Here is a 17738-nt window from a genome sequence, read left to right as displayed (position 1 = left end):
GATGCTGTACTTTAAGGTACTAAAGAGTCTCTACACAGTGTGTCTCAGCATCACTGAACTCCCTCAGTATCCCACATCACTGCTATTTTACAGTCAGGTAAGGATGGAATGGTAAATAAGGTTATTTGGATAGATTTGCTAAAAATAGAGAATTATTTTGAAATCTTCAGTCTTTTCAGAAGTCCCTGCAGATTCAGAAATCTACAGAGAGACCCTGTTAAACCTAAAAACAAAAAATAAATCAAGACCTGTGGGGGAATTCCAGGGTTGGGCTGTCACTCTGGGGCTTTAACACCAGCACAAACCAATATATAGCGGAGGAGCATGGCTTGGTTTTAATATTCATCATCAATGCCATCAGCTGTGTTTTTGCCTTAAGGAGAAAAAAGAAGCCACCCTGCATCTTCCTGGGGGAAGGAATGGATAAGCAGTGCAGTTTGCCATGAGGGATGCAGTTCCTGGCTTCCATCTGGGAGGAGGAGATGTGCTGGGAGCATGAGCCATGGCCCCAAAGGCAGCCCCTGTCCCCCGCTCCCACTGGATTCCCACGTTGTGCGAGCAAGGATCCCTGCCATTCCATGCCTTGGCTCCTGCTGGGTTTCTGTTGGCAGTGCTGCACTTGTAAATGCTTTTTATTCCTTCCTGAGCCTCTGAAAGGCTGCCAGCCAATGCCCTGAGTTAATGTATGGGTGGAAGCAGATACCTGGGATGTTGTCACCAGTAGCCGGCGGGACAGCAACTGCCTGAGCCCGTTAAAACCTGAGCAAAAAGGAGCATCCCTGGCCTTTCTCTGGAATTCAGGCATCTGACTTCTGCACTGCAAAAACAAACTCTTACTTTTGAAAGGCTGGGCCCATTTCTTGTAGACGTGAGCTGTCACACCACCGCTTTTCAAAAATGTTGAAAACTCTTCCATCAAAAGGGCACAGCCAAGGAAAGAGTCATTTCAGCCATTAGTTCTGTGATTAATTCATCCAGCCAGGGACAGAGCAATATGGAAGTTGCAACTAACTGCCCTACCTTCCAGAGCCATGTCTTAGAAATCCTGTTTAAGGCTGCTCCCTGTAGTAAAAAACATTTTGCAAAGCTTCAGCCAGAATCCCTGAAAATAAGCTGGTGTTACAAACCATGGGGTTTTGTACGTCCCTTGCTTTATCCTTGCACCCATTCCAGCCAGCACTGCTTGGTTTTCTGCATTCAGTTGTGTAGGATTTTACTCATTTAATGGTCTGGACTTAGATTATCCACACATGTGCCTGCCTCAGGTTGAATTAGATTAGAAAATTTTAGCTAAAGTCTTTGGTTAAATCTTGAAGAAAAATTTTCTCCCTCCCTTGAGTTAAACAGACTAGGCTTTTTTTTTTGGTTTTTTGTTTCTTTCTTGCAGGATTTCTGTTACTTTTGCAGTAGCAAACAAAAAAATCTCAGAGCTTAGGGTTTGAATTAGGGACAGTCTTTTGCCATGTCTTAAGAAAATCTTCCCTATTAATACCTCTGTTCTCCCAAATCCCTAGATCCATTCAAGGTAAGGCTTCCTTAATGACAACAAATGAAGAAAAACCTCCAAGAGTCTCTCCCTACATAATCCTTGCATCTCATCCAACCTGATCAAAGGAGTGACATGGAAAAATAGTATGGGATAGCATAACTTAAGGGTTTTGTTAACAAAGCATGCACCCAAAGGGCTTAAACTATGATTCTGGAGACCACCATAATGTTGGAATTTTGCAACTTCTTGAATTTGAGTTTGCACAGCCTACAAACATAACTACAACAACTTTGGAGTGTTATCCCACATGCAGCAGTCATTCTTTAGGAGTGTTTACCCTCAGCAGGAATTATGTGGTGTCATGTGTATGACGGTCTTCTAAAGATTTACTGTGGATTAAAATCTGTATCTACAGAATATTAGTTTTGATCACAGTTACTATGTTACAAAATAAATAGATTAAAAAACTGCACATGCCATAACTTACACAAACACAACATAAAACACTATTTTATGCCTCTTTGCAGGCTGCTTTTTAGGCATTTCTCTCACAGGCTGAGCAGCCATTTTCTTATTCCTCAGTTAAAATCCTCTTGTTTAGTTAAGCCAAATTAAATCAATGGAATATATGCCTGAACCATAAAGACAAACAGTACACTTAATTAGATATGTAGCATGACTAAATGAAGGCAGACAAATATTTCCAGTCATCCACAAGCCTAACAGGGAATCAAACCACATATGAGTTGGGAGGCGTTTTGCACTGTATTTCTTCAATCAAAGCTACATTTAACAGCTATTCACAGCACAGATCCTCATTTGCTATTGGCCTTGTTTACAGGTCTTTAGAACACAAAAGAAAACAAAATCATCTATCATGGCCCTCCAGAAACATTACAACTTCCTTTTATTCACAGTAGTTAAGGGTAAACGGAAAATTCATTTAACGTAAAACAAAGCCACATAATTCCACCAATGCCAACCTCTACTTTCACTCCTTTTTAACTGTTCATTGAAGAAAATGCTGAACCCTCTGGGGCACCAAGGGCCTGGTGAAGGACATTTCTTATTTTTTCTTGTAGAAAACAGGAAATGACCTCTCCAGACACAATATGAAGAAATACCAAGAAAATCTTGGCCAGGTGATAAAAGAAATGTAACCCTCTCAAACAAGTAAAAGGAAAGGCATTGTAAAACATCCCCTTTCATTCTACATCAATTAATAAATGTCCTAAAATGCCAAGGGCACTAAAACACTCAGAAAGTTTTACCAAGTAAACCTCAGGGTGGTCTAATAAGCCCTGTGGCACAAAGGGTTATAATTACACAGCATATTTCTAAGTTCATGGGACTCAGAAAGTAAAGGTAAGACCAGCCTTCAGCAATTTCAGAGCAAAGCTTCAAAGCACTTCATGAACAGGAATAAGTATTGTATTGTATTACTGGAATGGTTTCTACACTGAACTCTATTGGCTGGCTTGTACAATTCCAGAAAATAGTCTCTGGCCTACCTCAAAATTGGGAAAAGCACTGCATCTCTTAACTTAGAATCACAAAACAGTAGCTTGGGAGGGAGGTCTGGAGGTCTCAAGTCCAACCCCCTGCTCCCTGCAGAGTTAATTTTGACATGGGAGCAGGCTGCTTGGGGCTTTGCCCAGAAGGCTTGGACATCTCTGGGACTGAGACTCCAAGGTGTCCTGCCTGGCTGATTCACCATCTCCTTAGGAAATGTCTTCTGCTGCCCAGGAGACAGTGTGCTGTTCCAAACTTGGGATCATAAACTCCCATTCTTCCCCTGAGCACCTCCATGAACAGCCAGACTTTATCCTTTCTACAACTCTTTAGGGTGCAATTAAATCTGCACTGCAGCATCAGTCACTGTCCCAGTCAGCCCTGACCCCCTGGGACAACCTCCACTGGCTCTCTGCAGGTCCTCAGTAACTTTACTTGGCCAGAGAGCCCTAAACTTGGACTCTAAATGCAGTCTCAACCACCATCCTGAGGGGCAATGTGAGAAACTGGGAACAAATGCCTGCCAGCAAAGTGTGTGTGAAGGAAAACCCTTCCCATTCCAGAGATGTGCTCATTACTGGTTCAGAGTGAACCCCGAATATCCTATTCTTTTACCTCCAAGGAAATTTCTTGCCCTGATTAGCTACTTCAAAAGGCCCTCTAACATCTCCTGGCAATTTTTTTTTTCTCTATTTATAAGCAATTGCCTTCTCTCTGCAATGACTATATTGCCAAATACACAGGAGACCAGACCACTGTCTCAATTCCATATCTGGTTTGGGACATTTTAATTTTGCACTCCTTTTTCCAACTAGATTTCTACCTCAACCTCAGTGTAATTCTACAGGCACCTATCTTCAAGGCTTGCAACATAAAACTCACAATTGATCTCAAATTCTGGAAATTGCTTCTAGCTGAAGTATAACAAGAGCAAGCAATGCACACACTTTTATTTGCAAGCAGGATTGATTTCTCTGTCCAATAAATTCTGACCCCTTGACTGACTTCCTTGAGATGAGGGAAAGCTGCTTTCGTGTTTGAACTTTTAGTCTACATTCCCCCAGGAAAACTAAACTCTTCAAAGTTCACATTTTCACTTAACTCTAGCTACAGATACCTTTCTTCTTCTTTTTTTTTTTTTTACTGTGACAATTCTCTAATGTTCAAGTCGTAATGGAGGTGCTTTCAACAAGGAAAATGGCTGACACTACATTTTGGGCCACATGCAGTAAATCACCAGTTCCTCCTCTTAAAAAAACCCAAAAAACAATCCAAACCAAAGAATCCTTCTTTGATATTGCTTTGGGACCCATCTCATACTCATTAATTACGTAGGGATTCCTAAATCAAAGACAGATTATTAAGAAGGACAACGACAAAGCATCTTTTCCAAGAAAAAGATTTCCGAATGCATCAGGAGATTAAGTGGTAAGTTATTTTTTTGTTAATTATTTTCCTGTTGGCTTTTTCCCCCAAATGCACCCATATACTGTTGATTATGCCTCCTTTTTACCTCTAGAAAAAACCCCCAACCTTCTGGGATAAGCAAATGATGCAAGCCCCATTTGACTGCCTGTGCATTCACTTAGATTTTTGACTTTACTGTCTTGTAATAAACACTAGGAGAATGGAACAGAGATTAAATTATAGTCATCAAAAGCAATGCACTAAACACACACAAACATAAAATATGAAGGAACACATACTCAGACGGAATGGTTGATCCTTCTTTTTGTCTGAATGCATCATAAAAGAAGTTATGTTTCATTACTGAAAAAACATTTTGGCTTCTTTCACGGTTGCAAAGAAGGGTAATTAAGACTGTCAAGAAAACACATTGAACAGCTGTATATTGTTAACAAAAGCACCATTATATGACTGCTCTGAAAAACCCCAGTAATTTAAACATTCACATTTCCTAGAAGTCGGATATTTTTCCAAGCTCCAGTAGATACCAAAAAATGTTCTTTTCTATAAACTGTGGCTGTGTATCAGTCACATTTCAAACCAGTGGGATGGTCCCAGTTTGAGAACACATCCCCACACATAAGGAGAAGTGGACAGCAGCAATCAAAACTTTGGCAATTGAAATGTGAGTCACTGAAGAAAATTAAAACTTCAGCTGCTTTTTAAGCCAGAATTAGCTGAAATTTTCTTAGAATGCAACTATGCCTGAAAAACCAAATAAAGACAGCAATCCTTCCAGCCTGCACTAAAAAGGGCCATTAAGGAATACTTACTCATCGAAGATCAGGTCTGGAGCAAAATAGAGGAACTGGCTGTTTGTATGTTTGTACGACCTCCAACTCAAGGCAAACGATGACAGACACATCCATGAATACTGAATTAAAGTAATTTGGTCCTCGAGAGGCAAGTTTCTAAATCCTAGAGATCAAACCAGAAAATACCCATGAACTACAAGGGCTGGTCAAACCATCACCAAACACATTGCTTTTTACTTTGCCAGTATTCACAAACAAGAGTAATACTCCCACTTCGGAAAAAATAAAACTGTAATTTTTCATTCCACTGACAAAATATGTTTTCTTCTTAAGAAGTTATTACTGAAAATGAAAGCTTTTTAAATATCAATCACAGACATTTGAAACAAACATTACATAAAATAAGAAAAAACCCAGTTATCTTCTCTCAGAGGCTCATCTCACACCCCACAACTGCTGGTTTTCTCAGCACAGTCTGTGGATTAAAGATGCAATTTGTCAAGCAAACAGCTCTTTGAGTTAAATAAAGTGTGAGGTGACATCTCAGCAATGACTCACGGTCCTACCTGGAAGTATCTTTGCCCACTTCACCACCTGGATCATCTGCTTGCCGGCCAGGCGGTTTAGGGTGGAGAGCAGGTACTCCGCCGTGTCCGGCTTGGAGCTGTCGTATCCCGCGTACACGATCTCCGGCTCGATGCTTTCAAGGATCTTCACAGGAGAGGGAGTAAGTGCTGGTGAGATAGCAGACATGTGGGGGACAAGTGCAGTGTTGACAGAGGGCTCGCTCACGGGCGCGATGTACGTCGTGCCTTCCTCGGGGCTCTGCGGGGGCGGCTGCTGCCGCTGCTGGGGCTGCTCCTCGTGCATCCCTTTCAATTTCCCCAACTTTTTGGACTTCCGGGCTGCGAAGATGAGCAATGGGAGAGTCAAGTCAGTACAGAAAGCCTGCATAACTCCAGGCTTTATGCAGGAAATGAAAGCCAAAGTTTAATCACAAAGTTCTTAAGTGAAACAGGACCTTAAGATATACCTGAGTGCCTGCAGCATCGTCACACTGGAAAAAGGACCAAAAGACACCTCTAAGCTCATTTTCACTGCTTCACTGGATGTTTTTATACATGACAGAATGTCCAGTATCTGCCTCCATACAGACATGCATAAAACATCCTAGTTACTGTGGTTGTGCCAACTAACATTTCAGAACGGTGCCCACTTATCACCTACAAGACTGCAATTCATGCTCTCCATTGCATTGCTCATCAAAAGAAATCTGCACAATAGTAGCAGACCCAGAGCTCTCCTAAGCTTTTGCCTCAACTTGAAACGTAGTCAATCCATTTTTAACAGCCCAAGTTAGTCAAGCCCCTTTGCTTTTGCTGCTTTGATATGTCTGTAACAGCTCTACCCCCTTCTCTGAAGTAATTCTCAAATAATGCTTAAGTAAAAAGAAAACTGAAAAACTGAACCTCATGTAACACCTTTCTCACTGCTATCAACATGTCTCTGATGATTTGCCTTCCCTTTTCTTTTAATTTCTTCATTTCTTTACAATTCTACCTGTCCTACTTTTCTTTACTAAGTACTCTGAGAAGCCAGCACCGCTATGGTGCTTCCACTCCTTGAAGAGAGGCCAACCACTCCCTGTGGGCTGCATTCCCAACTTTGCCAGAGCATGAGGAAAGAATTGGAATTAAAAATGAAGACAATTCTGTTAAAAACCCACACACTAAGAATTGAAACAAAAGCCCATCATGACCCCTTTTGCAGTAGGGAAATGTAACAGCAACTCTTTAAAATCAATACATAATGAACTACATTTAAGTGTTTGCAGATCTTTCAGCAAAACATTTCTCAAAGTCTTTCTTAACTATCTGGACCCAGCTAAAACCCTTGTCTGGACTTTCATCTTCCTGTCTCTTGATTCTTACAACATTCCTTTTGTAAATACAAGCCTATCTCACTCCCACTTGGAATACTACTGCAAATAGCCCCTTACTCCATGTCCTTTCCCTAGGAAAAACTTGGAGGTAAACTACCATCAACTCCCTGCCCCTATCTTTCCTTAAATATAACCCTGTTCTGCAGTTCCAGAATCCTTTCTGGACAATTTCCACCTCTCCAAGATGTTCACTTCCACTCCATCTCAGCATGCCATGCCACTGCCTCCTGGGAAACTTTCAAAGCTTGCTCTGTGTGCTTGTTACTTCTCTTATTTACAGTGCAGAAAACTCCCCAAGGAGACCCCCAGAACCACCTCACTACTCTTCTACAAACCAGTCTTTTACGAAAACCCCTCCCAGACCACTCCTGGTGACAGCAGCCATTAATGTCTCAGTGTTTCCTCGACATTGGGGCTGCCTGCCCAGAGCCAGCGGCTGGGAAGGAGCGAGGCAGGATACAGACGCCCAGGGTCCAGGACAATGCACACCCAAGTGCAACAATAGCCTGTTGTTTTCAACACTTCCTTGCTGGGACAGTACCTTGAACTCAGAGGAGATGGCTCATCCCAAGATTCAACAGAAAAAAAAATATTTATTAGGGTAAACATGAGGCACTGCTACAGAAAACAGTGGTGTTACTACTCATACACAAGATCTTGAAGGCGCCCAAAGAGATGATCCTTGACTTGATGATCCTTGATGAGCCTTTCAAAAGATGAAAATAAAATTTACTGCTACGGCAGCATGTCCTGCATGGAGCATGGAGCCCAAAACCCCAGCATCAGTTTGTAGTCATTTCCATCACACCATGAAGGATGCTCCTGGCTAATCTCAGCGCCAACAACCCTCAGGTAGCCTACAGGGAACTTCAGAGATCTCTGTTTAACTTTTACCACTTTCCCTTCTGAGAGCTGGAGGAAATTAGGTGAAGGAAATTAATTTCATTGATTCACCTACAGGATGTGTGTCTGCTTTTGAGAATTCCTTATTGCCTCCATGCCTGCAGACATACAAAGTGAGGTAGATTGAATTTTTTAATAGAAGAATTGAATATGCAAATAAAAATGCACTGCTCCTAATAAAATTTAAAGTTCTGTTGTTCAGCTAACCTCATCTACTTAAAAACCTAATTATCAAAAGCATTAGCACTGGTTACATAGGAATCGCTGTCCATCTGAAGTTATAAGGGAGAGGTGAGACAAGTATCTGTCAGCAAAGGTTTCACTGCAGCTTATTCTGTCTCCAGACACAGGAATTGTGAGAAGATCCTTCTAAAAGTCCGTTTAAATCCTATTTCTTACTTTTCTATTATGAAATTCTTTTAAAAGCTCATTCAAACAACAAAGCACAACCAAAGGATTTTTTTATCCTCTGGTGCATCAATGTTACATGGATGGAACATCCATTCTTCAAGATGTCATTCTCAACTCTGGTACCCAAAAATCCACTTTACCAAACAGCAGCTGATAATTTTGTTAAACAAGCATTTTCATCACTCTGCAAAATAAAACAGAGGGAGTCCTAGCCAAAGCAGACAACCCTGGAAAGTTAGTGCTGAAAAGGAAATAAAAATGTGGTGCAGTTGCACCTATATGAGGATGTCCTGGTGAAATCACTGAGCACTAAATACAGTCTGCATTTATCTTACAAAGGCAAAGCTGGACTTAGAGATTTTTCAACGAAATAAATCCCAAAAGCAAAGCAACAACGAGCAAGATCAGCTGAATGCCTGATGATGAGGTAACAGAGCCATTGGACACTGAAAACAGTTTAAAAATAAGCCTGAAGGAGTGGATAGAGATTAGTGTTTGCTGCTATCATTCATTAAGTTTATCAGGCACTATTTGTTTTTTCCTGTTATCAAAAAAGGCCTAAAAATAAAGAACTCTACACATTTTTCATGTTTGCAGAGGCAGAAAAAATGCATTTGCACCATAATTACACCAGAATAAAAAAGGTGTTGGTTTACCAACATCATCAATATCTTGCAGTACAGGTAACTGATCACATACCTAAGTTTGTATGTTCTTTTCTCCAAGTTTTTTATTAAAAGGAAAAAAAAATTCTTCCACGTATAAAACTGGCATAAAAAATGTGTTTTAGTTTCATTTACTTCCATTATAATGCCTTTAAAATGAAGCTGAGAAAAAACATTACTTCTTGACAGTCATGTTTACAGTGAAGAAAACTGTATTTTTCATTTGGCTCCATGCCAGTGCTGTAGCTCAACTGGTTTGGTAACTCCCACAGAAACCAACAAGTGAAGATTACATACAAACTGAGCAGTACATACTCCGAGTCGCTCTTTAAAAGCTGTTTTTCACATTTCCTCTCACACTACCGACTACAAAACCGACTAAGCCACCTCTGAAACGCAGAGTAAAAGCCATGCTCATCAGGATTACTCCCTGAAAAGGCTCAGGAAATCCCTGGCTCTCCACACTGACCAGGGGATGGAGCATTTCAAGTGGCAGAGCTGAAGTCTGAAGCCTTGCCTGGGGTCAGACAAGAGTCTCATCCAAATGGCTGTGCAGCAGTGACTGCAGGACTTCTTGCCCTCCTGTTCAGTGCTATTGCAGCCAGAATATCACATTATAATTCTCCTATTTTTCTATCACCTAAGACAGAGTAATAGGTGAAGGAAAAAAAACAGTAGAGAAAGACACCGCAGATATACCTGAGGTTAAAATCTCAAATATCTGCCATGACTTTTGTTGAGTATTTATGCTCCAATGAAAAAAAATAAATAAATAAAGGTGAAACATTTGAAAAGTCACAAACTTGGATTTAAAAAAGGCACTTCCAGCAGCCATTCTCTGTTTTCCTAACAACAAATAGCAGAACAAGTAAGATGCTAATGAGACAGACAGCAGGTTCCTTACTATTGACCTCACATGGAAGTCTCCTGTCCTAAGCTGAAACAGGGACCCTGGCATCTCAGGATGGGAGTTTTTGGGCCATCTGTAAAATGCTGAAGAGGTTTCTAGTCATCTGCAACAGGGAATGCTACTCTAGGTCCAGTAACAGGATATTTATCTGGATGTGGCTCTATTGCAAAGTGGCTTTGGAATACAAATTAACAGGAACTACAGCTACAAATTATGGCATTCCTTATTTTTAAGGGTAAAGTTTGAGGGTTTAGGGTAGCTACAAGATAGGTACACTACCACATTCTCTTTTTAAAAATATCATAGTAAATTTACACATGCTATACAAGCTAGGTCTAGAGGGAGATAATACATGTAGTTTATATATATTATATACTCCCTTTGTGCCCAGGGAATATAAACAAATTAAGTTATGGACTCCAGACACCCAATCACTATTTTTCATAGGCTCAAAATTAATATTTTTTATTGCATTACTGTTAAAAAAATGGGATCCAGAAACATCAATGAACTAAATGTTTTTAATAGTACACAAACCCCCATAATATTATGATTTAATTCAGCAGAATGCTAAGAGAGTAGTATCTTGTTTGTAGAATTGTACTAGCACTCAAATTTAGAAGGCAAATAACGAAAAATGCTCTGCAGATTCATGCTCACTTGCAGTACTCTGAAAGCAAAAAAGTAAGCTAAATCTGAAGTTTAGAAAATTAGTTATAGTTCTATGTAGGGTGAATCACAAGACCTGTGACGACAATCCCCTGAAATCTAAATTTATTTTTTTAAAGACAATATTCAGGGCTTGCCTTGATGCCCATCAGAAAACCATTTATTGTTTGTATACCTGAAGTCACGATTTAGATGACTAAGATCTTTATTTAATCACATCTTTAAAGCTCTGCCAGAGCCAGGACCAAGCTGATCCTGACCCAACAGATCTTTATTATATTCTGTGCATATTTGAATCCATGGGGGACATCAAAAGCACATTATAAGAACATACGCTATCTCTAGTGCAAAGCAGAAAACTTTAGTGGAGGGAGAGGGGAAACCAAAATAGACACAGCAGAGGACACAAAAAGTGGTGGAGGTTTAAAAAAGATGTAAAGGAGAAGAGAAATCAGCAATTGGAGTAAATACACAGAACATGAAAGACAAGGAGGGGATGGTGCAAATCACTACACGCAATTCAAACAAGGTATAATTTGGGATTATTTCTAAGTGTGTGCTGTGCCACCAGTGCTCTAGGCAGCCAGAGGGTAGAAAATATGCTGCAAAACAAACCTACTGTGGCCACCTCTAACTGTGCTAGCTCTGTACCCATGCCAGTGGACATCTGCATTTCCAACACTTGTGCTCCTCCATTCAGGTCCAATGCCCCAGCTCCACACCTGAGCTACAACCAGCACCTCCTTCCCAGCCCCCACAGCTGCCAGCTTTTTCCCCTTCCAACCCATGCCAAATGCCTGCACACTCTGCCTCTGCTCTCCAAAACCAACCTCCAGGACCTTGCTGCACCACAGTTACCAAAGGTGCCAATTCTCCCCCTGAGGCAGCTCTGACTCGAGGTAGATTCTTCTCTGAGCCTTCACTCAGCGCCTCCACCCTTGTACAGATAAATGCTCCATCAAAATGCCACTTTTCCCTCCTCTGAATCTTTTCATCATGTTTGCCTGGTGACTTTGCCTCACTAACTTCAATGAGCTGACATCTGTTCTCATTAGCTATTTTACTGCTACCACAAATAGTGTTTTCCCTTCCCCCAAATCTGTTGTATCTTGACATGAAAATTCTGAGCTATCTTGGTACAGACGTTTTTTCACTTAGTTGTCTAGCACAATGGGAATGAGATTTTGCTGAGAAATTTCTAGACAATAATACAGACTTCATATATACACACATATGCCTGGGAACTCATGGAATTAAGTGAAAAACAGTAATGCAATCAAGATCCTACAGCATTATCCTATTTTCCCTACAAAGTGCACTCAGGCACACTTCTTCCAGAAACACAGAAGGAACAACCACAATAAAGCTTCCATAAAACCCATTACCCACTTTGGGAAGCAAACCTCTGATTTTTCAGGTATCTCCATCAGACGAAGAAACTCTAAATGTGACCCTAAGTGTTAGAATCATAGAATATCCAATCATCCTGAGTTGGAAGGAGCCCACAAGGATCCACAAGTCCAGCTCCTGTTGTGCCACGTGTGAAAGGAAGGACCAGGTACAAATCTGGGCAAGCTGAGTCACTGCTTTAACTGGAGAGACCAAGGCGAGGAAGCAAACAAAAAGCAACTACTGAAGCAGGGACAACTTGTACAGGGACTTAAAAGGAAGGCACAAAATTACTTTATCATGTAAGACACACTGCCAAAAGGACTTGACTCTTGCAGAGCAGAGACCTTTGAAGGGTGAATTCTGCAGTGGTGTTTGGATATGCCAGAGACCCAGTAGCCTGTCTAAATATGCAAAAAAAGGAAGACTGAAGCTGGTGAGGAAGAAAGCTTCATATGGCAAAATAAATTTCAAAATCTGTTTCTGACAGCTGTGACCCAGAGGAGAAAGTGATAGAAAATGCTATCACTTGCTATTGAGCCCGAGGAATCAGTAGTCTAATTAACAAAGCAAACAAAATTTCCTAATTTCTTATCCTCCACTGGCAGGAGGAAGTTTTTATTGGACAATAAGCTCCAATGCAATGATTGAACTCAGTAGAAAGAAATGGAAGGCTTAACTGAAGCAATGACATAGTTTGACATGTTGTTTAGTAATTACTAAATAACACTTTAATCTGACAGGATAGGACAGCTTAAAGACAAGGAGTAAATGTGTATGAAAGTCTGATGTATGGGAATGCCACATTTTATTTGCCTTTGGTCAGACCCTACAAAGAGCTAGGACCATCCATAAGTGCAATTTTTATTTTTGGTTTACATTTGGATACCAAAAAGGGATGTACAGCACAGATGATGAAGAGTTTCTGATAGTAATTGTGTACTATTTTCATTATGTTCACCTAGACGCATTTTGGTTTTTTACTCTAGCTGGATTTAAATTCCTAATAAAAGAGACTGCAACTAGGTAAACATTATTTGGTTACTTATAGAACAACCTCAGAAATGTTTGCATTTTGCTTTGTTTGGAACAGATTCCAATATATGATGCAGGGCAATGCTGCTGGAGTACAGGGCTGTAAAGCACAGAAACAATAAGTCTGAAGCAGTTTATCCCATTGCCTTGAGCGGGATCAACTCTACTTTGCCCAACTCACTATGTTATTAATCTCCAATAAAGGGAATTCCATGATATCACAAATCTTCCTCCAACATCTAACCACTGAGTGTTCTCCCAACCTCTCCAATCCTTTTTGTCTGCAGTAAAGTTGATTTCTCTCAATCATTCCCTCAGTGGCCATAAAAAGCAACTTATCATTCCTGTCCTCTTTTACACCACTTTTTGAATTGAAAGACTGGTATCACGACTTTCTTAAAGTCTCTCTCTTCTACACTAACATGAAATGAGTTTCTTTGGCTCTTTGTTTCTTTTTTCTTTTCCTAAGCATCTCATTATACTTGTTCTTCCCTGGACAGCCTCTAATCTGTATACACCTTTCTTCAGGCACATGATATGAAATTTCAGGAAAGAAAAATCAGTTTAGATCTTTAAGGAACCTTTCTAAATTTAAAGACCTTATGTGAAAAAACAAAATAGGTTATCAAGAAACCTCTAGATACATTCACACCGGACATGTCCCGGAAGAGATGAGAGACACATCCTTCACCTCACAAAGGCACCACAGGTACTGCAATCCCACCAACTGGCACGGGGACATATGTGACGATTTTGCAAGACTGCCCCATCCCCACCACCCTGCCCAGAAGTGCTGGAACCAGACACAATCATCAGGCCCATACTTGCCAGCTCTGACAAGAAACAGAGATTCCTTGGCATCACGTAAGCCTTGCCTATTTTTGCAACAATTTCACCTTGTTGACTCTAAGTTTAACTCGGGATCATCACACAACCATGCTCCTTTCTTCCCTGCAGTCCCTCAGCAGCTGCTCTCAGGTATCCCATTTGCCCATGCCTCAACTTGCACGTCTCAACATCCCAGTCTGTACCAAAAATGCCATCACATTGGTTTCCAACACTGGAACTGAAGATGTTTTTGAGTTCTGATCCAAATCTGTAGATTTCCATATTTACTCTCTACTTTGTTGTACATGTACAGTAATTTCACAATTATAAGTCGCACCTGATTATAAGCCGCACATTCCAATACAGAGTGTGATAAAAGGTATCTATTCTATCACCATCTGTTGAGGGTGGGGGCAGTGATCCTTATTTCCACGGCAGATATTCTGCTAATGGCCCATCCATTGAAACCAGGCAGGGCATTGTTCTTTATCTTTTCACAACCCATCCTTCCTCCAGCGAGTCATTTTCTGCTAATGGCCATTGAGTCCCACTGTGGGACTGATAAAATTACTGCATCCCATTGGAAGTTGCTCCAGCCAGGGGGAAGAGCCCAACATTTCTTACCAAGATAAAAACAGAGGTTTTGGGACACTAAGGGAGCCCCTTTCTCCACTGGACTCCAGAGGAAAACCGGATTTCTCCACATCACCACTGGACCTTTAGAGGGAAACTGCACCTTGTACAGGAGCACTGCTCCAACTGGATCACATCTGTCACTGCAGGAGGATGCAGCCACCATGGAATGGGACTGCTACCAACACCCTGCCTGACAGGGTGTCAGGTTGTACTCTGACTGTGTCAGGGTTTGGAGTTTGTTTCTTTGTAGTGCTGTATTTCTATTTTAATTTCCCTAGCAAAGACCTGTTATTCCTAATTCCCATATCTTTGCCTGAAAGGCCCTTGATTTCCAAATTATAATAATTTGGAGGGAGGGGGTTTACATTCTCCATTTCAAAGAGAAGCTCCTGCCTTTCTCAGCAGACACCTGTCCTCCAAACTAAAACAGCAACTTTTCGTTCTTTGTCCATACATAAGCCGCACCTGATTATAAGCCGCACTTTGGGTTCGGACCAAAATTTCAGTCAAAATGGTGCGGCTTATAATCATGAAATTACTTTACAATTCCTACTAGACCCTCAACAGGATTCCACTGCAGATGTTCTTTCAGTATAACAAGAAACTACTCTGGAAGAACACTATTTTGACTAATTACATTTCCACTTAATGAGTAATCTTGTAATATTTTAATGAAAAATCCCCATTTTCTTCTGATTACACTTACATCTCAAGACACTGAGCAGTGAAATGCAAACACCTGCAGGGAGGTGGCACCTCACACCAGTGCTTGCACACAGCAGTTGTCTCAAAAACCTTCAGGTGAAAGCCCAGATCAAATCTTGTGTATTTTGAGAGCTGATCCAAGGATGAAGCTCAGGCTACTCACCTTTTTAGCATGTGGCACAGTGATGAGCCCAGGAGTTAAGAAGAAAAGGCACTGGGGGGTGTTTGGGTAAGAGGCAGAGGAATTAATCACTTTTTAAAGTTGAGTTTCAGGCCAAGCATTCATGAAGAGAGAGCGGACAAAAGTGACAAAAGAAAGCCGAGATCCAAAGTGCATTTTACAGGAATATTTAGGTTGTCAGGGAAAATGTCTAACACATTTTCTTGTTTCTCAGCAATCCTCAAAGTGATAATTAAATGAAAAATAACAGTTTCATAGGGGTACTCCTCCCTGTGTGGGAACAACTTTCACCAAATGCCAATTAGTGGTTTCCTGTTAAAATCAAATCAAGCTGGTTTTGATAAAGCTTTTTAATGAGAAATGGCTAAAGTATGAAAATTTCCCCCCACATATATTTCATATTAAATCCCCAAATCACATAACACAATCTCACATCTAACATTTTTGGTAAATTAAACTCTCTCTTGTACTTCTTCATTAATTTCAAAAGAAGTGTATTTACTAAATATTTAAATCATCCAATAAACAAAGCCTTAAAAAAAAAGGCTTACAAAAGTAAATTATAATGTTGATGAAAGCCAATCTTAATCAGTCCTTTTCAGATGCTCATTTTTTACTGATTATTTATTCATTCTTCAAGTGTATGGCAAATTCAATAATTTTTGAGTGAAGAGTTGTCTACTAAATGCATCAGTGGTTTTGATTATTCTATTTGACATCAAATAAAGACAAGCAGTAAAATTTCAACAACAAATGCGAAGATGAGATCACCTTCAACTCCAAGACACCTGTTGGAATGAAACACCAGCAGCTTGAATTGCAAGCATTGGTAATAATTTGAATGAAAGGAAAGTTAAGGAAACTTTGGAGAACAGATTTTGACTGTAGCAGACTGAACACTCTTGGCTATGGTTGCTGGTTTCTTCCTTATGCCAAGAGGCAATGTTCCTCCCAAGACACCCATTCCCATCCAACCTTCTGCAAGCACTCCTCATCCAAGTCTTCTCTCTTGCTTTTATTTGGGTTGATATCCAATGTTTTGGGTCTGTTCCACAATTTATGTGCCCTCCATCCTGATTACAACACGATAAAAACCCGACAGACACTTGCCATGTCTAAAACTTTGCATTTAAATTGGAGATACAGGTTCTCAACAAGGGTTACAGAGTCCTTCAAAACCAAACTGTGCCACAGCATCTCTCCTGCCATACCTTGAGTGTTTAGACTTCCACTCCATGCTACAGAGTGTTTCATTTCTGTTCCTGTTAGAATTGAGCTTTGTAAGTGCTGCCCTTCCCTCTGTGGTCTTTCTGGGTATGTCATTACCACATTCCCACTTGTTTTTTCCCCCCAAGCAACAAAAATTTTGAGATCCTTTGTCTCCTCATCTGTATGACTTCCATATCCCCAGTTTCTATCGACTCAGATTTCTGTCAAATAACCTTAACTCCTAATGCTGCTGGTCTGTCCCTCATCTTCTAGAAATTATCCACCCCACTTCCCAGAACAGCAATGCTACCTGTCAAATATGACCTGGCTGTTTATCTTCTGCAGTCATCTTGGTCATATTTTTCACCATCTAGTTCATGATTAGGCATTAAGAAAGAAAAAAGTATAACCCTGTTAAACTCCTGCTTCAATAAACCACCCTGAACATATGTGAAAACACTCTGTATGAAATAATCATTTTTCTGGGGTAATGGCAATTCTCTACCATTACCCATTTGCATGATCTGGGAAAGTTGATGGCAGAGAACCACAAAAGCACACAGTTCACTAGCCCCAGTGTGCAGGAGGATGTGCACTGGGTGGTTTAGAAACACTCCATACAGCGCCTTTGCCTTGCCTCCCTCTCTGTTAAACACCAGCTTCTTGCTGCTGTGTATTTCTAAGGCTTAAATGTGCTCAACATTCCCTTCATAACCTGCTGGGAAATGTTCTTTCTACTGCCATTGGACTCCAGGGGCTGCTTTTTGAGCCTGGTATGCTTGCCACACCTCACACTTATTTTAGCAAAACACAGATATTAAAAATGGAAAGCCATGCACTTGGAAATCGGTGGAGAGAAAAAAAAGTAGGAAATAAAATTAATAACAAAACCCACAATTCAGCATTGTGAGCCCACTCTACTTTTGGTCAAGGTTTTACAAGCATGGCAAGTTAAATCTTCATGCCCTATTATTCAGGTGGAAAGTCTCTGAAGCAACAGCTTGGTGAAAAGGACAAGTTCCTCCTGCTCCT

General features: G+C 40.7%; 1 protein-coding gene across 6 annotated transcripts in view; it reads right to left on the bottom strand.

Annotated features, from left to right (window-relative positions):
* The window catches only part of NR3C2 (nuclear receptor subfamily 3 group C member 2), a 246091-nt gene that overhangs the window by 25671 nt on the left and 202682 nt on the right, over window positions 1–17738 (bottom strand). For all 6 annotated transcript variants that reach the window (XM_033060511.1, XM_033060513.2, XM_033060512.1 and 3 more), the window contains exons 5-6: window positions 5790–6128; window positions 5242–5386 (exon numbers count right to left, since the gene is read on the bottom strand). In XM_033060511.1, the coding sequence (XP_032916402.1) occupies window positions 5242–5386; window positions 5790–6128 (484 nt within the window). The remainder of the gene's footprint in view (window positions 1–5241; window positions 5387–5789; window positions 6129–17738) is intronic.

Source organism: Catharus ustulatus, chromosome 5 (assembly GCF_009819885.2).
Source record: "Catharus ustulatus isolate bCatUst1 chromosome 5, bCatUst1.pri.v2, whole genome shotgun sequence".
NCBI lineage: Eukaryota > Metazoa > Chordata > Aves > Passeriformes > Turdidae > Catharus > Catharus ustulatus.
This window is presented reverse-complemented; position numbering and strand designations above follow the sequence as displayed.